This window comes from Dipodomys spectabilis, unplaced genomic scaffold (genome assembly GCF_019054845.1).
Source record: "Dipodomys spectabilis isolate Male_0828 unplaced genomic scaffold, ASM1905484v1 ptg000190l, whole genome shotgun sequence".
Classification (NCBI taxonomy): domain Eukaryota; kingdom Metazoa; phylum Chordata; class Mammalia; order Rodentia; family Heteromyidae; genus Dipodomys; species Dipodomys spectabilis.
Window position 1 is genome coordinate 3,209,443 of NW_024870867.1, and position 23,999 is coordinate 3,233,441.

A 23,999-nucleotide genomic window follows, 5' to 3' on the forward strand; every position below is an offset into this window, starting at 1 on the left:
CATGTGTCCACACAGATACAAAATAGACACATACGCAAGTGTGCACACCTGGCTATCATTGTACCCAGAGAATCCATATCTCAAATGCCCCATTGTTGTATGATGTGTGTGACAAGATAAAACATTATTTGTCCAATTCTTTGTCACTGAATTTAGGAAAAACTGAAAATTCCCACCAAGGCCAAAATGAGGAAAGGATAATTTCAGTGCCTTTACATACTGGAATCTTATAATGGACGTGAATTTTAAAGTTTTTGTTCTTTAGGTTTCAATTCAGCACGTCAGTTTGTAAGCACAATGCATATTGACCAAAGTCACCCCTTTCATCATTCTCCACCATCTTTCCCAACTCTGTCCATTCCTTGAAGTTACCTAGTTCCATCTAGAAGTGAACTTTCACAATTTGTGTGGTCCTCTACCCTTTATGATCTCTAATTTCAGGCATGGGGCCATCTTCCCTTGTCTACTATTTAGAACACCTCATTTTCAGCTTCCTCCTGGCCCCGTTCCTCTACACAAATACACACATGCAGTCTTTGCCTTATATATTTATTCTTTACCTAGGACTCTGGGTGTATGTTATCCTGGGCCCCAGGGATAAGAAACTAGTGGCTATTTAGGTGGATACTTAGAACTTAGACATGGAACTCAGGATTCTAGGGGGAAAATATGTGTGAATTCACACTGAATATGGTCAAAGTTTGCAACTGAAAACCATTTTCACTTGTGAAGCTGAGGATCTGCCTCAATTATTTTCTGGCTTGTTTTCTGCCAAGAGCCTTCCTGCTCATGCTTGTAATCCTAGCTACTCAGGAGCCTGATGCCCAGAGAACTGAGATTCAAAGACAGCCAGAGCAGAAAAGTCCTCAGGACTCCTTCTCCAATGAATCCAAAAACTGTGGGGCAGAAGATGTAGATCAAATGGTAGAGAGTCAGCCTTGAGCAAGAAAGCCTACTGAGAGTGAAAGATGCTGAATTCAACCCCAGTACCAGAAAAACTAAAGTTGGGAGCTATTTTCTCTAAAAACTAATAACAATATAAATATTAATATACTTGTCATAAAGTATAATCAGGATGTCTTTTTACACATTATATTAAAATATAAATTAATTATGGCCTATATATTGCTCACTGTACTCTCATTTTGCACAGCAGAAAATGAGTGTTAATGATCATTTTATTTAATAAGCATTTTTAACTCAGGAAACTAACACCTAGAGTGATAACTGGAATTATTCAAAACAAAATCTATAGGTTTAACACTCATTAATTACCACATGCATAATTTCCCCTCACACTCATAATTTCCACTGTAAAATTGTGCTTTTAAAACAATGCCACAAGGGCTGGGAAGGTGGCTCAGTGGTAGACTGCTTGCCTTGCATGTATGAGGCCTTAGGTTCGATTCCTCAGCACCACATAAGCAGAAAAAGCCTGAAGTGGCACTCCCACTCAAGTGGGAGAGTGCTAGCCTTGAGCTGAAGAGCCGAGGGACAGTGCCCAGGCCCAGAGTTCAGGCCCCAAGATTTACAAAAAAAAAAAAAAAATGCCATATGCCACATGAGCATCCCTATGGCATTTTTTTTACTCCATAAACACTACATCTTTCCTAAGTAGGAGAGTTTAGTTAGATAGTGTATTTTCTTTACTGAACTCTCAAGATCTCCACCTTACTACTGAAGAAACTGAGACCCAGGGACATGAAGAGAGTCACCAATGGCCAACAAGTAGTTAATATCAGATCTGAGAATAAAGTCCACATGCCCTGACTTGGAGCACAGGCTCTTTCTTCTTATCCAAATCCACATACATGATCCAATAGAGCTTTCAAACTGGGGTATGCACAGCCCTGCAGGCAATGGCAGCATGCCGGGGAGGTGAAGCCACAGGATAAACACAGGGTGTCTTACTTCAGTGTAAATATTGCTTAAAGATTTGAGGGGAGTTGAGGAACCACTCTGTTTTTATATTGAAACAAGATTGATTATAAAGGAGAATGCACATTTTACAAAAAATTTTAAGATTACAGGCTGATTCCTCAGGCTATTATCCCAGCTAATGGAGGTAAAAGTTCTCTGTTCATGTAGCTAGTGAAACTTTTTGTTATTTATTTATTTATGTAGTGTGAAAATGTCTATAAACAATCTTTTATCCAAAAAGAGCCTTCATTAACTTCCATCATTGACATTCCATAGCCAAATGTGTGTTGTTCATGATTGCTAAATTATAACTTTTTCTTAAAGATGGAATGCATTTAGATCTTATAATAAACTAAGGAGTCGTTCAAGTAGTAAAGTGATGGCTAGAGGTCAACACTCCAGAAAAAGGGCAGAAAGGTTATCACAAAAGAGTTCCTGAGTTTCTTTCCTAAAAAAGTTCTATTGTGTTTTAATAACATTTATTTTTTTAATCCTAACATTCAACCAAACTTAAGAACATAATGATTTTACAATAAAGACTTGATTATTTAACCTGTGATTTGAGACAAGTCTAGCTGCTTAAGTTATTGACTTCTGAGATCACATTTTGCATATGGTTCTAGTTTTAAAATATCACATTTGTTTAATGTACAAAATTGAACAAGTTGGTCCCATATCTTAGCTATGATAAACAATGCTTCCATGAGCATGATTGTGCTAGTAGTTTTAGTGGGGCTTTGTTTGGAGTCTATTGGATAAATGTCCAGGAGTAGAATTGCTGGGTCATAAAGAAGCTCTATTATGTAGTCTTCTGAGGAACCTCCATACTGCTTTCCAAATGGATGAACAACAGTGTGGTAGCATTCCCTTTTGGCCACATCCCCACCAGCATCTGTTATTGTTAGTTTTCTTGATAATGGCCATTCTAACTGGGGTGCGGTGAAATCTCAATGTTGTTTTGATTTGCATTTCTTTTATGGCCAGAGATGTCAAATATTTCTTCATGTACCTATTGGCCATTTTTACTTCTTCTTCTGAGAAGTCTCTCTTTAAGTCTCTAGCCCATTTATTAATTGGGTAGTTGTTTCTCTGAGAGTTTAGGGGTTTGTTTTAGCTCTAGTATATTATAGATATGAGACTTTTGTCTGATGCCCCTCAGCAGATGATTGGATCAAGAAAATGTGGTATATATTCACAATGGAATTCTATGCTTCCATCAGAAAGAATGATGTCCCATTCATAAGGAAATGGAAAGAGTTGAAAAATATATATTAAGTGAAGTCAGATCCAAGAAATATAGGTTGAATGGTTTCCCTCATTTGTTGCCACTAGAAAGTATCTATAAATCTAGTTAAGGGGCTGGGAAGGTGGCTCAGTGGTAGAATGCTTGCCTTGCATGCATGAGGCCCTGGGTTTGATTCCTCAGCATCACATAAGCAGAAAATGCCGGAAGTGGTTTTGTGGCTCAAGTGGTAGAGGACTAGTCTTGAGCTGAAGAACTGAAGGACAGCACCCAGGCCCAGAGTTCAGGCCCCACAACCGACCAAAAAAAATAAAATAAATAAATCTAGTTAAACATACTGGATGGTAAAAGACAAAAAAATACACTTGGACATGAAAAATTATATAGGACCCTAAACATTCATACAGTGAAACCAAAGGAAAATATTCTTAGGAAGGGATCACGAAGGTTCAATAGCTATGGATGTATGATTATATAAAATGATGTTTATCAAAAAGAACAAGGTTTTATGTTATTTTGTTTCTTTGTTTTATTCTCCTTTGTCACTGTTTTTTATTTCTTTATCTTTTATATTGTAAGTAAGTTTATCTGTTTTGGGGAGGGTAAGGTTGAGCACAGAAATGGTGGGACAAATGGTGAACAAATGCAGCAGTGATACTCACTAGATACTATGTTGAAAATGATCTGTACAACTTGTGGGGGAGGGGAAGGTGCGAGGGGGGGAAAACAAGGAGAAAACGAGGTAAGAGTTGACACTGTTCACAAAGAAATGTGCTCATTATCTGACATATATGACTGTAACTCCTCTGTAGATCACCTTTACAATAACAATAAATAAATCAAATTTTATAAAAGAAATGTACTCATTACCTAACATATAACTTTAACAGCTCTGTACATCACCTTTACAGTAACAGGGTTTTTTTTTTTAAAAATCAAACAGTATCAAAGATGGAGTTCTTCTTCTCTGGTGGCGGAGGAGGGGCTACCTTGCCAATGCTGCTCTATGAGAAGGAATGGCACTGTTGTGGAGTACTCACACCATTCCCTTGGTTTTCAGTGGAGGAGGAAGAAGAGGAGGAGGAAGAAACTGGCATCTCTCCTTGAAATGAAGGCACTTCCTAAGCAAATCCGATGTTATGGAAGTAAGCAGTAGATCTGTCTCTAGAAAAGTCTGGTGGATCTAAGCATGCATCTACAAGTTTTTGACATGTTTTGTGACTAAGGAAATGACTCCCTAAAGAATCTGTTAACACTTTTTTACATGAACTTTTTAAAAATCATTGCAGAATAGAAAATGATTTCTTGATAGTTGACAACTTACTAGATTGTATCTGGTTTAATTCTCAATAAAAATCATACCTGCTTATAATAAGAAAAAAAAATCAAACAAGTTGCATGCATTTTAATTTTTCCCTGTAGTATAGTCATGAATAGTATCTGAAATGTTCTGTCACATTAATAGCAAAATGAAAGATAATACATTGCTGGCAGCTGAGCACCGGTGGCTCGTGCTTTTGTAATCCTAGTTGCTCAGGAGACTGAGTTGTAAGGATCACAATTTGAAGAGAGCCCTTGCAGCAAAGTCTATGAGACTCTTACATCTAATTAACCACACACACACACACACACACACACACAGTGGAGCTGTAGCTCAAGTGGTGGAGAGCCAACCTTGAGTAAAAAAATAAAGGGACAGTGCCCCTTTACCAGCCCCAGTACCAGCACAGACAAAATAAATCCTAGCTACTTGCAAGGCTGAGAATTGGAGGATCAAAGTTTGAAAATATGCTAGTCATGACATCTCTTCTCTCCCCTTACAGGGTAGAATGTCATGAATCTTCTACCCCAAGTTACCAGGAAAACTGAGATTGAGAAGAATTTTGGTGTGAGACCAGCCCAGGCAGGAAATCTAAGACTTCTCATCTCCATTGAAGGAAGTTGTACATCTTGGGGCACATTTGTGATCCCAAGAAGGACAGAAAGCCTAAAAGTAGACAGATTGCCAGGTAAGGGCCGTCAAGGAGGAAATGGAACCAAACTCTAAAAACAACCAATGTATCTCAGTGTTATCACACTTGCATAGCAAGTCTGAGTCTCTGAGTTCAAACTCAGAGGAGAAGAAAGTAGGAGAGGAAAGGGAGAATAAAATAGTTCTAAACCCTTATTGCTTCCATGATACTTGGAGAACTATTTTTTTAATCCCCATCCCAAACCCAATTCTTTTTACAAGTACTGAAACACAGATTTGTCCATCATGGGGCTTGAACTCTGGGTCTGGGACGCTGTCCCTCAGCTCTTCAGCTCAAGGCTCCCACTCTACCACTTGAGCCACAGTGCCACTTCTGGTTTTCTGAATGGTTTATTGGAGATAAGAGTCTCACAGACTTTCCTGCCTGGGCTGGCTTTGAACTGCCTCGATCCTCAGATCTCAACCTCCTGAGTAGTTAGGATTACAGGTGTGAGCCATCAGTGCCTGGTTTTCCACTGAGATTTATTTTTAGAGTTGCATCCCAACACTAGTTTTTACAATGCAAATAGCCAGACTCATTTCAAAGAGCCACACTAGATTCCTAAATTTCAAGTTTACATTTAGAGCCTAGAAACAAACTGATTCAATTCCATCAATAGTAACTGTATCGTGTGTTAGACACAGTGTAAGATAAAGACGTCACAAACAGATCCTGCTGCCAAAGCTACCTAAGTGAAGAGGAATCATTCCCACACAAATGAAATTACAAAATAGTCAATGACTAAAGCCCCAATACAGCTAAGAAAGACTTTTTTTAAAATTCAAATTTAGAAGATACTGGGTTAATAATGGCTTACAGGTCTGTTTTCTGTCAGAGGGAGGACTTATACACTAATAAAGTGATTAAAATCTTGGGAGCCTTAGTAGCCCCTCCTCCATTCCTGATCGGAGGCATTGGTACAAGGTGTAAGAGGGTGCCAAAAACTCAGCATTTAAAGGAAGCATCTTTATACTATATCAATAAATAGTTTAATGCTATTTTGTTCTAAATAAAAGTTCATGCAAAAAATTATATTAAGTGAGGTAAGCCAGGCCCAAAGAAACATAGGTCTCATGGTTTCCCTTATTTGCAATAACTAGTATATGTCTGAGACAAGCAGAAACGTCAGATAAGTTGATGTTAGGCGAAATGAACCCCAAGATAAAGACTCAAATGGTTTTTCTTTCTTGAGATTGTTTTTAACATATTTATAAGATGATTTCTTTGTTGCTTTGTATGTCCCTCTCCAACCCCTGTTTTCACTGTATTTGATGTTGGTATAATTTGTGGAGGGGAAGGGGAAAAACAAATTGTTTAAATAGGGATACAGGTGGACCCATTGCAATAATGAGATGTACAAGACGTTATGTCGAAAAATGAACTTGACAACTTTGGCGGGGGGGGGGGGGGGGGGGGGGGGGGGGGGGGGCTGGGGGTGGAGGGGGGAGATGGGAAGGGATGGGAAGGGGAAACAAAAGAGGAAGCAACAATGATAAGAAATGAAGAAATATAGTCATTGCTTTGCTCATGTAATTGTAACCCCTCTGTACGGTATTTTCGCAATAAAAACAATTCATGCAAATAAAAATCCATAATGAACAAAATAGCAAATTTTAAATAAAGACGGGGGCCATGGTACTGATTTTTCCTCTTTGTGTTAGCTTCTGTGAACCTGATCCACTCTATCCTATATCGGTAGGGTATGGTCGCCAGCCTAAACTAATTTCCAGAAACCTAAATCGTCTGATGTTCTTCTCTCGATTCAAAGACTTGATTGCCGATTGGGTGCTGTCCAGGCCTTCTGGCTTACTATGGGCTCTGGCAGAGCTTACCCTCCCTACCGTCCCCCCCCCCCCCAATCTGGCCCCCCGGCATCAGGGGCTCCACCAGGGCCGTATGCTGCTGCATTGCACAAGCACACGTCACAGAAGTCGGGGTCTGGCTTCAAATCTTCCCTCATTTGGAATGGCTTTTAGTCGACGAGAATGTGATAACCGAACAATGAGCCTGGGCCAAGCCCAGTGGATTATCCTTGCGATATGGCGCTGTCTTGGACACCTGTGAACCACTGGTCCTTTGCTTTCCCATTCCGTAGAATACCAAGGAACTTGGAAATGGCCCTACTGCGTAGTCTGAAGGTGAGAGGGGTGCCCCTGGAACCCTGGTGGGGTGGGGTAAGGTAAAACCTATCCCATCCAAACTCCTTAGTTATTCGGCCGTAAGCTTGCCATGCGTACTGCAGATAGGGACGGGAATGAATCATCAGGGAGGATGGGGCTTGAACTCAGGGCTTGGGCACTTTCTCTAAGCTCTTTTCTGCTCAAGTCTGGCACATTACCATGTGAGCTGCAGCTCTACTTCCAGCTTTTTGGTGGTTAAATGGAGATGAGTCTCTGGACTTTTCAGTCCAGGCTGGTTTCATACTGAGATCCTTAGCCCTCAGCTTCCAGAATAGTTAGGATTGTACTCCACTGGCATTTCTTCCATAGATTTCGATGCAAACTTTATTCTGATACCACAATTTAACAATATTTTTCCATTTGAAACTACCACAGAAGTTTACCTGAAAATAATGCTCAAATTTTAAGGCATTGGGCAGTAAATAAAGCTTCTATTCTCTCCCCATTCTAGCACCGTTCAACATCTTGCTTCTGTGTTAGATTTTTATTTTGTTATATTAACCTTACATCTGACATTTCCCCTCATCAGACTACTGAAAATTTCTCTCCAAATTCAGTCTCTTTTGTGAATGCCATCCTCTCCCATCAAGTGTAATATTGTGGACTGAAATTCTATCCTCTTGAAAACTCCCATACTGTTTCTCCTCTATCTTTACAACTAATCCTCTATCTCATGACTCCATTCTATTAGCCTCCTGCTGGCCATTCAATCAAACACTTTTCTATTATCTTTTTTTTTTTTTTTGGCTGTGGGGCCTGGACTCTGGGCCTGGGTGCTGTCCCTCAGTTCTTCAGCTCAAGGCTAGCACCCTACCACTTGAGCCACAACACCACTTCCAGCTTTTTTTGCTTATGTGGTGCTGAGGAATTGAACCTAGGGCCTCATGCATGCAAGGCAAGCACTCTACCACTGAGCCACCTTCCCAGCCCATTTCTATTATCTTACCCAAGTCCCACTCTCTCCTGTGGGTTAACATGACTCCCAGGATCTGCATACCTATCCTACCATCTCCGATGAGCTCCACATGCTTTCAACACTTTTCTAGTGGACACCTTGATCTCTAGGTTGCAGCAGTGCCAACATCGTAGCATTTCTCATCTCACTTCATCTTCCTTCCCGGCCTTTTCAACTTCAAGTCATGCTATCACTATCATCACCACCTGTGGCTTCCCCAGCCTTTCTTCTCTGCCTCCAGTTACTTGACATATCTGTTCACTGATCATATTATCTGCCCCACCTTCCATCACACTGGGGCCAGATCATTCACTCTTGCCTCGGTGTTCTAGAGCTGTCCTGTCTCTGCCCTTTCTCCATCCCAGACCACTGGAAAACCTTGCTGCTAGAAGACCTTTCCTGAAGCCTAGTTTGTCACATCTTTTCTCCAGTTCAAAGGCCCAATGTTGAGTCCTATGTTCAATTACTCAATAGTTAATTATGGCCATACTTTTAAGGTACCAATAAAGCAAGGGCACTAAAGGTGAAGGAGGAAGAAAAATGCTCCTGAAGTTACTTCATATTGGACATTGTTTAAAAGCATTGATGTTGCTGAGACCCAGTGCATCTCTGACCTCCTTCCCTCCCCCCCTTCCTCCCTCCTTCCCTCCCTCCCTCTTTCCCTCCCTCCCTCTCTCTCTCTCTCTCTCTCTCACACACACACACACACACACACACACCAAGAAGTGGAGCTGTGGCTCAAGTGGGAGAATGCTAGCTTTGAGCACAAAAGCTCAGACTTTGCCCTAGGTCCTGTGTTCAAGCCTCAAAACCAGCTCAAAAAAAATGATGCTGCCAGGGGCTGGTGATTCATTCTTGTGAATCCTAGATACTCATGAGACTGAGAACTAGAGGATTATGGTTCAAAGCCAGCCTAGAAGAAAAGTTTCTTGAAATGCCAGCTTCAGTTAACCAGAAAAATGCTGGACTTGAAGCATGGCTCAATTGGTAGCACTCTAGCCAGAAGCAAACAAGTGGAGCAAGAGCATGCGACCCTGAGCTTGAGCAGAAGAGAAAGGAATACAGAACAGGAAAGGGAGAAGAGAGAGAAGCATTGATGTAATTATCATGGGGAAAGATTAGGAATTTGTTGAACTTCCTTATGTGTATTTTACCAAACAGTTAATTAGCATATATAATTCATACATATGAGTATGAATCTTATTAAATTATAAATTAATTGTTCATGATAGCTTATATAAAATATGTGATTTTTTTCATCAAGCTTTCTTTTTTTATTTTATTTTTTGTGAACATACTGTACAGAGGGGTTACAATTACACGGGCAAGATAATGAGAACATTTCTTATCAAGCATTGCAGCCTCCTCCTTTGTTTACCCTTCACATCCCTTCCCAGCCTCCCCCCCCATCCTCCCCCCCCCCCCCCCCCCCCCCCCCGCACCAAAGTTGTAAAGTTTGTTTTCGACATGACAACTTGTACTTCTCATTGTTGCAACGGGTCCACCTGCTTTCTAAGCCTGTGAACATTTTATTTGGGTGCCGAGTAAGTGCATACTTGGAAACCTAAATTCCAAAATTTGTCCTCATAATAGATCTTCACCCACCTTTCTTAATTTACTTCCATAATTGCCATTTTCATGCTTTCCTAGCAGCTAAGAGCTATAAGGCCCTATGGATCTCACTCTGTCTTTGTGTACTCACTCCCTTCTTATATCAATATCCTCTTTTCTTTTCTTCCTGCTCCTTAAGGCCCTTCTGTTGGTTCTACCCAAAGTACCCAGGTAAACAGGAATGTCTTATTCCTCTGTGTTTGCCAGCTCATGCATCCTTTTTTTCTTAAAACCCATACTGTTTGCAACCTTCTCATACAGTGTTGTGTTGCTTCCTCCTCCACCTAAAAGAAAAATGTTCATAGAGAGTAGATACTTCACATGACTCATTGCTACATCTATTAGCTAGTCACAAACCAAACTAGTTACACAGCTCAGAGGTTTACCATGTAAGAAATGGTGGAGTAATTTGTTTAAACCTACTTTTTTAATATTCACCTTCAAGAATGCTTCTTGTGTGTAGAAAATATGTCAAAGAGCAAACATAGGTTTACCATACAATCCAATCCAACTTCTGAAATTTACCTAAATGAAGTGAAAGGCGGGACTCTCACAAATCTGTGAACTCCTATATTTGTAGGAACATTCACAATAGCCAAAAGGTGGATCAGCCAAGTGTCCAAGGACAAGCTATTTTTTTTTTAAAACCTAAGAAAATGAAAGAACTTGTAATACATACTAGAGCATAAATAAACTTTGAGGAGATTATGCTGAATGAAATAGACCCATCACAACATGGACAAATACTGTAGAATTCTGCTTTATGAGGTATCTAAAGTAGTCAAACTCATAGAAACAAAGTAGAATGGTAGTTGCTAGGGATGGGAGGAGGAGTGAATAAGGAGTTATTGTTGAATGGGTGCTGAGCTTCTGTTCTAGGTGAAAAGTTCCAGAAGTGTAAGGTGGTGGCTACACAGCCCTGTGAATGTGGTTTGTGCAGAGATACATAATTCCACAAATTATAAACTTAAAAATGGAAAAATTGGCAAATGGTATGGTATGTATAATTTGCCACAATTTAAAAGAATACATAGTCATGGAGAGGATGCTGCATTGTGCTTCTTTAGATAAAGAAAGAAAGGTCCCATTGCTGAAACTCAGTGTGGCTGGGAACTGTCAACAACCCGAACAACAACCTGAAACTTCATGGCATATTTTCTTGTTTCTTGGTACTTCGAGATTAGTACTTCTTACCACATTTGTTCAAAACTATTGGTTGGAAATAAATATGCTACAATTTACAAAAGTATCAGTAAATGCCAGAGGTTTGTAAACGATGCAGATTTTTTTCCTTTTTGCTTTCATCTCTTAGTTTTCTAAATTTGTTTCAAATCCTTAAATATTTGTTCTGTGGCTAAAATTTTCAAAATATGTCCTACTTACTGATTATCAAATATTCACTATCAATAAATATCACTTGATAACCTTATCAAATTATTTGATAAAATAATTTGATTATTATTTGAATGTTATTATCCATAGATATCATTAATAGATATTATTAATTTGATAATAAATACCAGATACTTATTATCAAATGTTTTTATTATAGATTATTTAAACATTTAGACATTTGCTGCCTTAGCTGAGCATAGTTGCACGGCACATGATTGTAAGTCCTAGTTGACTGAAAAGCTGAGCCAAGAGGATGGAGGATCACTTGAGCCCAGTCTGTGTAGCAAAATGTGTGTGTGTGTGTGTGTGTGTGTGTGTGTGTGTGTGTGTGTGTGTATGTGTGAAAATTCTGGGGCTGGGAAGGTGGCTTAATGGTACAGTGCTTGCCTTGCATGCATGAGGCCCTGGGTTCGATTCCTCAGCTGGAAGTAGCGCTGTGGCTCAAGAGGTAGAGCAATGGCCTTGAGCTGAAGAGCTCAGGAACAGTGCTTAGGCCAAGAGTTCAGGCTCCACTGCAGACAAAAAAAAAGAAAGACAAAAGACAAAAAAGAAAGAAAGTAGAAGTTCCTTATTATCTCCAGTGATCACGTTTGCTAACAATTAAGAGTTTCTGTATCTTGACATGTATACAAATGTAAAGTCTGACAAAAATACAGTTACACAAATTGTACTGACAATTACTTTTTTACTTACAATATATTTTGGTTATCTTTAGATGTCTAGATATCCTTGTGTCTTGGGGTTCTCTAAAGAAACAAGTCCTAAGATACATTCATAAATACAAAGAAATTTATCATGAGAGACTGGCTCATTTGATTATGAAGGCTGAGAAGGCCTATCTGTCCATAAGCTGGAAACCCAAGAAAACCAGGGGTATAGTTCCAATCTCAGCCCAAAGTCCTGAAGATGACAAGTGCTGATATCTGAGAACTGTAAAGGATGGATCTCACAACTCCAGAAGAGAAATGAATTTGTCCTCCTGTCTTTCTAGGGGGTAGGAGGTCTTCAACATTACTCATCCATGTTTGTGACTTTTGATTACCCAGTCCACCAACTCTAATACCAATCTATTCTGGAAACATACTCACTGAAATGCTCAGAAATAGCATTTTACTAATTATCTGAGCATCTTTTAGCAAAATCAACAAAATTAATCATCCACCATCTCTCCATATTTTTCAAGTACATAGTATTTTATTATGAAATCACATCTTTTTATTTAATTTTTACTGGTACCAGAGCTTAATGCTCTGCCACTTGAGTCATGCTTCCAATTCAGCATTTTGCTAGTTAACTGGAGACAGAGTCTCATGAACTTTTCTCCCTAGGCTGACTTCAAACCACATTTCTCTAGGTCTGAATCTCCTGAATAGCTGGGGTCATAAACTAGCACTGGCACCCTGCATGAAATCACATCTGACTCTATAGTCTAATTATCGGACAATATATGGTTAAATAAACAATGATATTCAAATTTTTGTGCACTTTTGAATAAAGGATGAATTACTGAATGAAGCTAAAGGTATGATTATAATTTTAGCACCAATGAACATTTTTAATTATACTCTGTTCGGCATTAACCACATTGTGAAGTGTGACTAAGCGTACCATGTTCTAAGAGTTTAGCGTTTTACTTAAAATATCCAGATCAACAAACAAGGTTATAATAAAGCCACCAGCACAACCATTTTCATTGTACTATTCACCACAGCCAAGTAATGAATCAGCCCAATTCCATGAATAAATAGATCCCTCAATATCCTCTCAATGGATAAATAGATCAAACATGGTATATATACACAAGGAAATTTTATCCATCAGAAAGAATGATAATTTACCATTTGTAAAGACATGGGAAAACTTGGAAAATGATATTAAATGAAGTCAGACCTAGACAAACAAAAGTTTCATGATTTCCCTCATTTATGGTGGTTAGAATGTGCCTATAAATCTATAAGTAAATTGGGTGGTATGCAAGTGGTTACAAATGGATTAACTTAAGTATGGTAGATTCTGTGGAAAGCTCAAATAGTCCAATATTGTTGTAAGACAAAGTATAAGTCCAACAAAATAAGCACCAGGAAATGGATACTTGCAAGAGGTGGGTGAGACTAAGAGGGGTTGATGAATAAAAGGAGAGAGAGGGGAGATTGCAGTTAAGAACTCAAGGTATATTATCACAAAATTAAGAAAAGTAAGGGAAAGGATGGGTCAAAGGCAGGTAAGAATGGCAAAGAGGGTAACAGTGTTCAAGATGCAGAGTGTCCATGCATTGCTAAATGACACATTTTTTTAACAACTCCTTAAATATAATAAAATAAAAATTTAAAAAAAACCTCATAGATCAGAAAAACCACACCTGATCTAACAAATATTTCCAAGAGTCAGCTTGGATTACAGGATAACATAATACCCGGAAGGGCTACCCAAAGCCTTCATACTCTCAGCCCCTGGCTTCAGCTTCAGTGTGCTTAACAAGGAACCAAAGGAAGTTTGGTATTATAACTTTGCAGCTGCTCTCAATCCCTGGGATATTTAAGTTCATTTTTTAAAATATTTGTTCATCCTATTCAGTTTAACTCCTCTTCAAGTTCTCAACTAAATAGCAAAACACATTCTTAGAACTTTATAAATCACGTTTTGACATTACAACCTTACCACCCACGACAAATCCTAGCTGAAATTTGGAGATTGTGATTCTGATAATTACAATGTTAGCTTCAAAATCACTGCTATTATGCCTTTCACTTTTGTTGTGTCTTGTTAGCTCTGTTCCTTCATGGCAAATTATAGACAGACTCTAATTTTTTCATATCATTTTAAATCAGATGACCTACAAATGGTATTTTGCAATTTAAGAAAAAAACTTAAGCAGAAAAGGCAAAGCACTTGAATAGCTGGATTTGTATTTTTCCAATAAAATTTATGGGAATAAAATCCCCTAAATTTCCAAAATTTCCCCTAGTATGTTAGTGATCTGTGAAAATTGACAATACTACTGCTTGTCAAGCAATGGCTATTCAGTTATTCAGGAAAATGACATTTATTCGTTCATTTATTCTTTTGGCACTTCTTGAGATTTTACTGGTGCCAAACATATGTGGTTGGTAAGTAAAAGAACCTTTTCTAATGATATACAGGACATCTCATTCCCTTTACCTCCAACCCAACATTAGGTGTCTTTTACCAAAGCTATCAAATACTGATTCTTTGAAGTAACATTTCAGAATAGTTATTGAAGTCTAACAGCTATAACCCTAGCTACTCAGGAGGCTCCAATCTGAGAATTGTGGTTTAATGTCAACGTTGGCAGACAAGCCCAAGAGATTCTATCTCCAATTAACCAACAAAAAGGCTCCAGCAAAAAGCCACAAGTGGAGGCATGGCTCAAGTGGTAGAATGCCAACTGTGAACAAAGCCAGTCAAGAGCACCAGGCTGTAAGTTCAAGTTTCAGTACTGGCAGAAAAAAAAATTGAAAATCATAGTACCCTTCCTGCCTCCTCCTAATGGAGCAAAAACTTGCTTTTGGAGTATGCATACACATAAATATTTCTGTGTTCTGATGAACAATTACTTATACCTTTGTGCTCACATTTAAAAATAATGAAATTCAACCACAGAAATGATTAAATAATATAGAATTTTAAAGGTGGAATTTATGATTGCAGAGAGGTTGTGTTCCCTAGTCACCTCTCTTCTGATCTTATTGTAGACATATTGTTATTGGCTGCAATGTCTCAGTATTTTTGCTCATCAGAATGTGGTTTGACAGGTTAATTATATGTTATCAGGCAATTGAAAATCAGCTAAAGATATGTGGCCACAAGAGGGATATTGATGTCGAGGAGCTGTTCCTTTCTCAAAAGTAAGTATATCTTACATTTTTAAAAAGTTTTTAAATAGGACTCTCATGTTATAATCTTTCATAGATCCAAATGTTCTTTTCCATTTCCCCCTCCTCAGGGACACCCTAAGTATTATATTACTTGTTGAGGCTCACGATTTCTATTGGACTGGCAAGATTAAAATGTATTTTTTTAAATCAAAGATTATTGGGCCAGAGTTAGTTTGAATCCTCTCTTTCAAGCTGGATGATCTTGCGGGGGAGGGGGAGTCTAACCTACCTGTTAGGTCTGTTATTTTTAACAAATGAAAACATAGAACATTCAGTTAAATTTGAACTTTGCAGAAATAATTTTGGTAGCATTATGTCCCACAAAATATTGAAAATGTTTGTTTTTCAGAAATTTCTCAAATATAGCCCTGTATTCTTTCTTTTATCTAGGAACTTTATTACCTATGTGATAGATACTGTGAAGAGTAGGTTTGTTTGTTGAAATTGGACAGTATAACATTGGTACACAATATTGTACACATCTGTACAATAGATGATGTTGGTAGGAATAATGATCAATTATAATCATATAATAATAACCCTTATTATACTATAACCCCTAATAAACCCTCTGTTAATTTTGTTATCAGAATTAAATCCCTCCCTTATATCAAATTTACTTTGAATTCCACAGACATGCTTCTGAGTAGACATGGATGTCTCAGAGCTTGAGATATAGCTTGAGATCATGGTTAGGATTAGACTCTAATACCACCATTTTCACCAGCCAACGTTCCATGCCCTGTGTAGCCATAGATTGAATTTGCCTAGCAGTGACCCTGATATGATTTGAACGTGATTCCACAGTTGTATGGCAGGAACCTAATCCCCAACGCATCAGTATTGAGAAGTGAGATCTCCATGAGCTGATTAGGTCAAGGTGGCTCCTCTTTCATGTATGGATTCATGCTGTTAATCTCAAGAGTAAATTCTTGCTGATAGGGTGAGTTTGTTTGCGCTGTCTTTCTCTACTTCTCCCTTTCTCTCTTTCCTTTTCTTTTCCTCATCATATAATGCTTTCCACAGTGCCATATTGCAGCAAGAAGGCCCTTGTCAGGTGTGAGATCCATGACTTCTGACAGTCAGCCTCTAGAATTATAAGACGTTAGTCTCTATATATTATAAATTGCCTGTTCTCAGTCAGGAATTTAGACACAGCAATCCAAAAGGAACTAAGATCCTATTTCTACCCTTCATCTCCTCACCTTCATGCTCTTTATTTCTGTAAATTCTATAGATTATTTTTAGACAGGTATGACATATCTTTATCCACGTATAGTCTTTAAAACTCAGCTTTTCTAAAGGAAATGCCCTAGTTTAATCATTTTCATTTCTAGTGATTTGAGTAAGCCTCTTATTAATGAATACATCTTCATTTTACTCTAATTATTTACAGTTAATTTATTTGTCCAGAAAAAAATGTGTCTTTTTTTAGTGGTCTTAAATCTCCTGGTAGCTAGAAAACAAAGAAATAGCCAGGTTGAACATTGTAAAACACAAGTATTGTAGAATGGAACAGATACAGCAAAGAATTGTGACACATTCACAGTCATGCTCTGAACTTTTTCTAAAGATCAGTTTTCCACTAATGGTAAATATTTTATAGCTGTCAAAAGATTGCTTGTCATCCTTCCGTGATGTGGATAATAGTACACTATTGATCACTAGGGTAAATAGATAAAAAGGATAGATTTAAAACATTGTCAAATTTTAGCACCTTTCACATGCTAAATATACCAAATTACCATCCAGTCTAGCTGAGCCTAAAATGTTTCACAGTCCAGATGCTAATATACCAGGTGAACTATAATTTTTCCCAAAAGCTCTGTTGCCCTTAGAAAGCAGAAAGTGTGTTACTAATCAGTGTATACTTTAGTAATCACATAGACCACACACTGTGACCAGTGCTGACATGTTGCTGTCAACACCAGTTGGTGCCACCATTAGCGGCAGAATTACCTCTCATTGTCTTCCATTGGCCTCACCTAAAACAAAGGCACTCATTACTGATTCAGAACAGGCTATGTGCACCATTAAGCTTTCCAACCTGAAAGAGTTAAAATACCTTTAAAAAGTAAATCATGGATGTGGCACTGTGGTTCAAGCGGTAGAGCGCTCGCCTTGAGCTGAAAAGCACGGGGAGAGCGCCCAAGCCCCATGACCAATAAAAAAAAAAAGGAAATCATTCTAGCTATGTGCTGGTGGCTTATCTTTGTAAGCGTAGCCACTCAAAAGGCTGTCATCTCAGGATTTGAACCCAGCCTGAGCAGGAAAGTTTGTGAGACTGTGATCTCTAACCACCAAAGAGTTCAAAGTGGATCTGTGACTCAAATGGTAAAACACTACGACCCTGGAGCACAAAAGCTCAGGGACAGAGCCTAGACCCAGAGTCCATGCCGCAGGATCGGCACTAAATAAATAAATAAACAAACATAAAATCACTCTATGACATTATCTGATAGCTGAAAGTTCAGCATTGATATTACAAGAAAATTAGTAACAACCTACACAGTTAAAAATTTAAAGTTTTAATGCAATAAATTAAATTTTATGAGCTCCTCTTGAGTGAGTCTTGAAACTTGAAACAATCAATGCCCACACAGTGATTGTTTAATTATTTGTCATGAGAAGAGGTGAATTTAGCATAGTTCCATAACTGCACCCAAGTGCTGCTTTTCCTGGAAATGCATCATCGATCTAATAGGAGAATGTAGAAAGTTACTATGAGAATGTAGAAAGTATGTAAGTGTGTACATTTCCTACTGAAAGCTGCTTTAGAAAAGCCTGGAATATTTTGTACCAGGAAACTTCTCAAAGACTAAAAGTACATATTAAAAAGTCACTTGTAGGTAATTTGAAAAACAAATTTAAGTGATACAAATTAAGCTGGGCATGCTGAAGCAGGTAGAATCTCAGCATGTGGGAGGCCGAGGCAGAAGGATCGCCAAGGTTACAGCCAGCCAGGGCAATGTAGTATGACTATCAAAGTAAACAAACAGGACTGGAAAGGTGGCTCAGTGGAAGAGTGCTTGCCTTGCATGCATGAGGCCCTGGGTTCTATTCCTCAGCACCACATAAGCAGAAAAAGCTGGAAGTGGCACTGAGGCTCAAGTGCTAGCCTTAAGCTGAAGAGCTAAGGGACAGCTTCTAGGCCCAGAATTCAGGACCCAGGACTGATTTTAAAAAAAAAAAGCAAACGAACAGGGCTGGGAATGTGGCTCTGTGGTAAAGTGCTTTTTTGCCTAGCATGCTTGAAGCTCTGGGTTTGATTCCTCAGTACCACATAAACAGAAAAAGCCCGAAGTGGCAATGTGGCTCAAATAGCAGAGAGAAAAAAAAAAAAAAAAGAATCTGAGGGACAGTGCCCAGGTCCTGAGTTCAAGCCCCAGGACTGGCAAAAAAAAAAAAAAGCAAACAAACAAAATGTACAAAAAAAGAGTTCACAATTTAAAAACTCTAAATCCAAGATGGGGAAAAGGATGAATGAGTGAATGAATGGATGAAGAGAAAGAGGCAAATGCTCTTTTCAGATCAGTTAGTATTTGTTAGTACATAGAAAAAGAATGACAGCAGAAAAGCCTTAAAACCCAAGCCTATGACTCAGGTGAGGATCATTAGTTGAAGCTGATATCATTAAGAAAATAGTTCATAAGAAAATAATTTTGGGTTGTTCAACCACTTTGGAAAGCAGTTCCTCAAAAGACTCCACATAGAGCTCCCATATGACAGCAATTCCACTTTTAAGCATTTACCCAAATGATAACAAACAAGACCATACTAAAGCTACCAGCACAACTATCTTTATTGCAGCATTATTTACCATAGCTAAAATATGGAACCAACCCAGATGCCCCTCAGTAGATGAATGGATCAAGAAAATGTGGTATATATATTCAATAGAATTCTATGCCTCCATCAGAAAGAATGACATTGCCCCGTTTGTTAGGAAATGGAAAGACTTGGAAAAAATTATATTAAGTGAAGTAAGCCAGGTCCAAAGAAACATAGGTCCCATGGTTTCCCTTATTTGCAATAACTAGTGTATGTCTGAGACAAGCAGAAAAGGTCAGATAAGTTGATGTTAGGGAAATGAACCCCAAGATAAGTATTCAAATGTTTTTTTGTTTTTTTTCCTTTCATGTGATTGTTTCTAACATATTTATAAGATGACTTCTATGTTGCTTTATATGTCCCTCCCCCATGGGATAACTCCTGCTTTCACTGTATTTGATGTTGGTATAATTTGTGGAGGGGAAGGGAAAAAACAAATCATTTAACTAGGGATACAGGTGGACCCATTGCAACAATGAGATGTACAAGCCATGTTGAAAAATGAAATTTACGACTTTGGTTGGGGGTGGGGGGAGACTGGGGGAAGGGGGAAGTATGGGAAGGGGAAACAAAGGAAGAAGGTGCAATTCTTGATAAGAAATGTACTCATTATCCTGCCCATGTAATTGTAACTCCTCTGTACAGTATTCTCACAATAAAAAAAAAAAAGAAAATAGTTTTGGAGGGAGAATGGTATACGTGTAATTGAAGTTTGACTCCATATATCATATTTACATTTACATTTAATTTTTAAATGAATTTTTACAACAAAAAGACCTAATCAATATAGCCTTGAACTTTTTTTTCCATGAAAATTAGGAAAATGATAGACCTTAAAATCCCAAGATTAAAAACAATTCTGAGACGCTCTTACCATAAGTAAGCTGATACATATTATATGAATAAACATTACTTATTTTAAGTACTTATGTGTCTGACACACACCATGTACTAAGTACTTGATAGATAAAAGATACATATATACATATATATGTGTGTGTGTATGCTTAGGACCCACAGTTTCTACTCTGAGAAACAAAAGAAACTCGAAAACTCTAGGCCACACCAATCAAATGACCAATTTTCAGAGGCTCTCTCCCTTCTGTTCAACCCACATCTGCCCCTTTGCCTGAGTTGCATCAGCCGTGAAGATCAGGGTCACTTGGACAGATAGCATCCCCCATTGCTCAAGAAGAGTAGGTAAGATGCGGTCTCACAGTCAGTACATAGGCAAGCACCTACTCAGCCTCTGCATCTTGGTATCCTGAAATTTTCTCTTGTCCAACTGACATCATCACCAGCCAATCTCATTGTGAGCCCTGCTTTTTATATTTTCTTGAATATCCAGTACCTTCTTCACTTGCACCCCGCCCCCCCCACCTGTCTCCTCTAAGAAAATATGCTTTTAAATGAAGTTCCCATAAATTCAGCCATAATAGGATGAAAATTTTGCCAATGTAACAGATAAAATATTCTCTTTCATTAATAAAGACCCAGAAACACAACAAATCAAAGAAAGATTAGACAAGTGGAACTGCATTAAACTGCAGAGCTTCTGCATGGAAAAGGATATAGCAAGCAAGATCAATAGAAAGCCCACAGATTGTGTGAAGATTTTCACTAGCCAAACAACAGACAAGGGTCTCATATCTAAGATATTCTTAGAACTCAAAAAATTAAGTCCCCCCAAAACAAATCCTCAAAAAAACAACTGCCTCATTAATAAGTGGGCTAAAGACTTAAAAGAGAGAATTCTCTGAAGAGGAAATAAGAATGGCCAATAGACACATGAAGAAATAATCAACCTCTCTAGCCATAAAAGAAATGCAAATCAAAACAACATTGAGATTCCACCTCACCCCAGTTAGAATGGCTATATTCAAGAACTCTAATAACAACAGATGCTGGAGGGGATGTGGACAGAAGGGAACCTTACTGTACTGTTGGTGGGAGGTTAAACTTGTTCAACCACTCTGCAAAGCAGTATGGAGGTTCCTCAAAAGACTCCACATAGAGCTCCCCTATGACCCAGCAATCCCACTTCTGGGCATTTACCCAAACCACTACAAACAAGGCCAAACTAAAGCTACCACCACAACTATGTTTATCACAGCATTATTCACCATAGCTAAGATATGGAACCAACCCAGATGCCCCTCAGTAGATGAATGGATCAAGAAAATGTGATATATATACATTATATATATCTTGTGCACATATGTATATATATGTATATATTTATACAGACACATACACACAATGGAATCCTATGCTTCCTTCAGAAAGAATGATACAGCCCCATTTGTAAGAAAATGGAAAGACTTGAAAAAATCATATTAAGTGAAGTAAGGCAGACCCAGAGATATACAACATTAATATTCACAAGACAATATATTGGAAACAATCCATACAACTGTGGGGGGTGGGACTGGAGGGAGGGAAAGTGGGAGAAAAATGAAGGAAGGGGTAACAAGTTTGACAAAAAGTGTACTTATTACCTTAATTATGTAACTGTAACCCCTCTGTCCATCACCTTGACAATAAAAAAGAAATAGAAAAAATATTCTCTTTTAAATATTCTCTTCTAACCACATGAGAAAATCTTAATCCAATGATAGAACGTAAGACATTAACAAGTAAGTATGCCAAGAATTTTGGAAGGACACTGAAAGAAGTCATATTGTTACTCCCAGGCCATACCACTTTTATGAACAAGCTTGCCCATGGGCAAATTAATCATTGCTAATGTAAAATTTGTTTTCTCTTTCTAGGGAACTGACAGAGGTCATTGATCTTTCTAGATTTAAAAAATTAAAGTACTTATGGCTTCATCATAACAAGGTAGTATTTTATCTTTAAATTGCTAAAATATTTTATTTTATGTTTTAACATGACTAATATTTAATACAGCATGTACAGACATATGGAGATATATAGAGATATATAATATATACTTATAGAGAAGAACTAACTTATAGAATTATAATATAACTTATACATGTTATATTTACATGCATATATTTGTATATATATACATGCATGTATACATATATACATAGTACATAGATATCAAGGATATGTGACTATCTCACATGTTAAATAAGGACAATCTTGGTGTCCTATGAATTGCAACTCCTATCTGGCCAATAACAGAACCAAACAGCCCCAAAGTTAAGGCCTTGGAGGAGCCAATTCTTTTTGCCACACCTATTTCAAGCCCAAATCTTATCTTTCTTTTTATTTTCTCTGCCCTGTCTGCAGTTAAATCTGTTTCACAATGTCTCCCATGTCAAGTCAAAACAGTTCAGTGACTGGGCATTGGTGGCTCATACCTGTAATCCTAGCTACTCAAGAGGCTGAGATATGAGAATTGTGGGTCAAAGCCAGCTGGGCTGACAAGTCCCCATAATAATCTCATCTAGAATTATCCACCAGAAGTGGAACTATGGCTTGAAGTGGTAGAGCACTAGCTAGCCCTGAGCAAAAGACCTCAGGGACAGTGCCCAAGCCCTAAATTCAAGCCCCACAATTGACCGCCCCCCCAAAAAAACTATTCAGTGGAGACAGTTCCTTCCCAGCCTTCTAGAAGAAATCTTAGACACAACTGGTCATATATAGGTCCATTAGTCATTGTCATAGCATCGATTCATACATGTAAACATTTATTTTTTTTTTCAATACAGATGAATTTATTTATTTTGTTATTTTTAAATAGTTGTTCAAAAGGGTTTTAATTCAACATTTGAGTGTAGTACATTTTGATCAGTGTCATCCTTCCATAATTATCCTCCTTTACTTATCCAAACCGCACCCATTTCCTCATTACTTTATTCCATTTTCATATACATACATTGAGTATTTTTAAAAAATATTTTGTTCTGAGTTTGATTGAATCCATGGCTACAAGAACACATGCATATGCAGGACTGCCTAATTTTTTTTTAATTTAATTTAATTTTATTTGTGAACATACTGTACAGAGGAGTTACAGTTACATGGGCAGGATAATGCGTACATTTCTTACCAAGCATTGCAGCCTCCTCCTTTGTTTACCCTTCACATCCCTTCCCAGCCTCCCCCCTCCCCTCCTAATCCCAATCCTTCTCCTTCCCCCCCCTCCCCCCCCCCCTCCCGCACCAACGTTGTAAAGCTCGTTTTGGACATGACAACTTGTACTTCTCATTGTTGCAACAGGTCCACCTGTATCCTTAAACAACTGGTTTTTCCCCATCTCCTCCACAAGTTATACTGACATCAAATATAGTGAAAGCAGGGGTTATACTGTGGGGGAGGGACATACAAAGCAACAAAGAGATAATCTTATAAATGTGTTAGAAACACATGCATGAAAGAAAAAAACATTAAAATACACATCTAAGGGTTCATTTTCCTGACATCACATATCTGACCTTTTCCGCTTGACTCATACATATACTAGATATTACAAATAAGGGAAACCATGGGACCTATGTTTCTTTGGGCCTGGCTTACTTCACTTAATATAATTTTTTCCAAGTTTTTCCATTTCCTGACAAATGGGGCAATGTCATTCTTTCTGATGGAGGCATAGAATTCCATTGTGTATATATACCACATTTTCTTGATCCATTCATCTACTGAGGGGCATCTGGGTTGGTTCCATATCTTAGCTATGGTAAATAATGCTGCAATAAACATAGTTGTGCTGGTAGCTTTAGTGTGGTCTTGTTTGTAAACATTTGGGTAAATGCCCAAAAGTGGGATTGCTGGGTCATAGGGGAGCTCTATGTGAAATCTTTTGAGGAACCTCCATACTGCTTTCCAAAGTGGTTGAACAAGTTTACATTCCCACCAACAATGAAGTAAGGTTCCTTTCTGTCCACATCCCCTCCAGCATCTGTTGTTGTTAGAGTTCTTGATTTTTGCCGTTCTAACTGGAGTGAGGTGATATCTCAATGTTGTTTTGATTTGCATTTC

At 38.2% G+C, this 23,999-nt stretch overlaps 1 protein-coding gene across 1 annotated transcript in view; it reads left to right on the top strand.

The window, feature by feature from the left end:
• Positions 1 to 7,214: 7,214 nt before the first annotated feature.
• The window catches only part of Lrrc72 (leucine rich repeat containing 72), a 52,871-nt gene continuing 36,086 nt past the window's right edge, over positions 7,215 to 23,999 (top strand). Inside the window, exons 1-3 of the mRNA XM_042695832.1 lie at positions 7,215 to 7,313; positions 15,109 to 15,182; positions 21,815 to 21,884. Of these exons, the coding sequence (XP_042551766.1) occupies positions 7,215 to 7,313; positions 15,109 to 15,182; positions 21,815 to 21,884 (243 nt within the window). The remainder of the gene's footprint in view (positions 7,314 to 15,108; positions 15,183 to 21,814; positions 21,885 to 23,999) is intronic.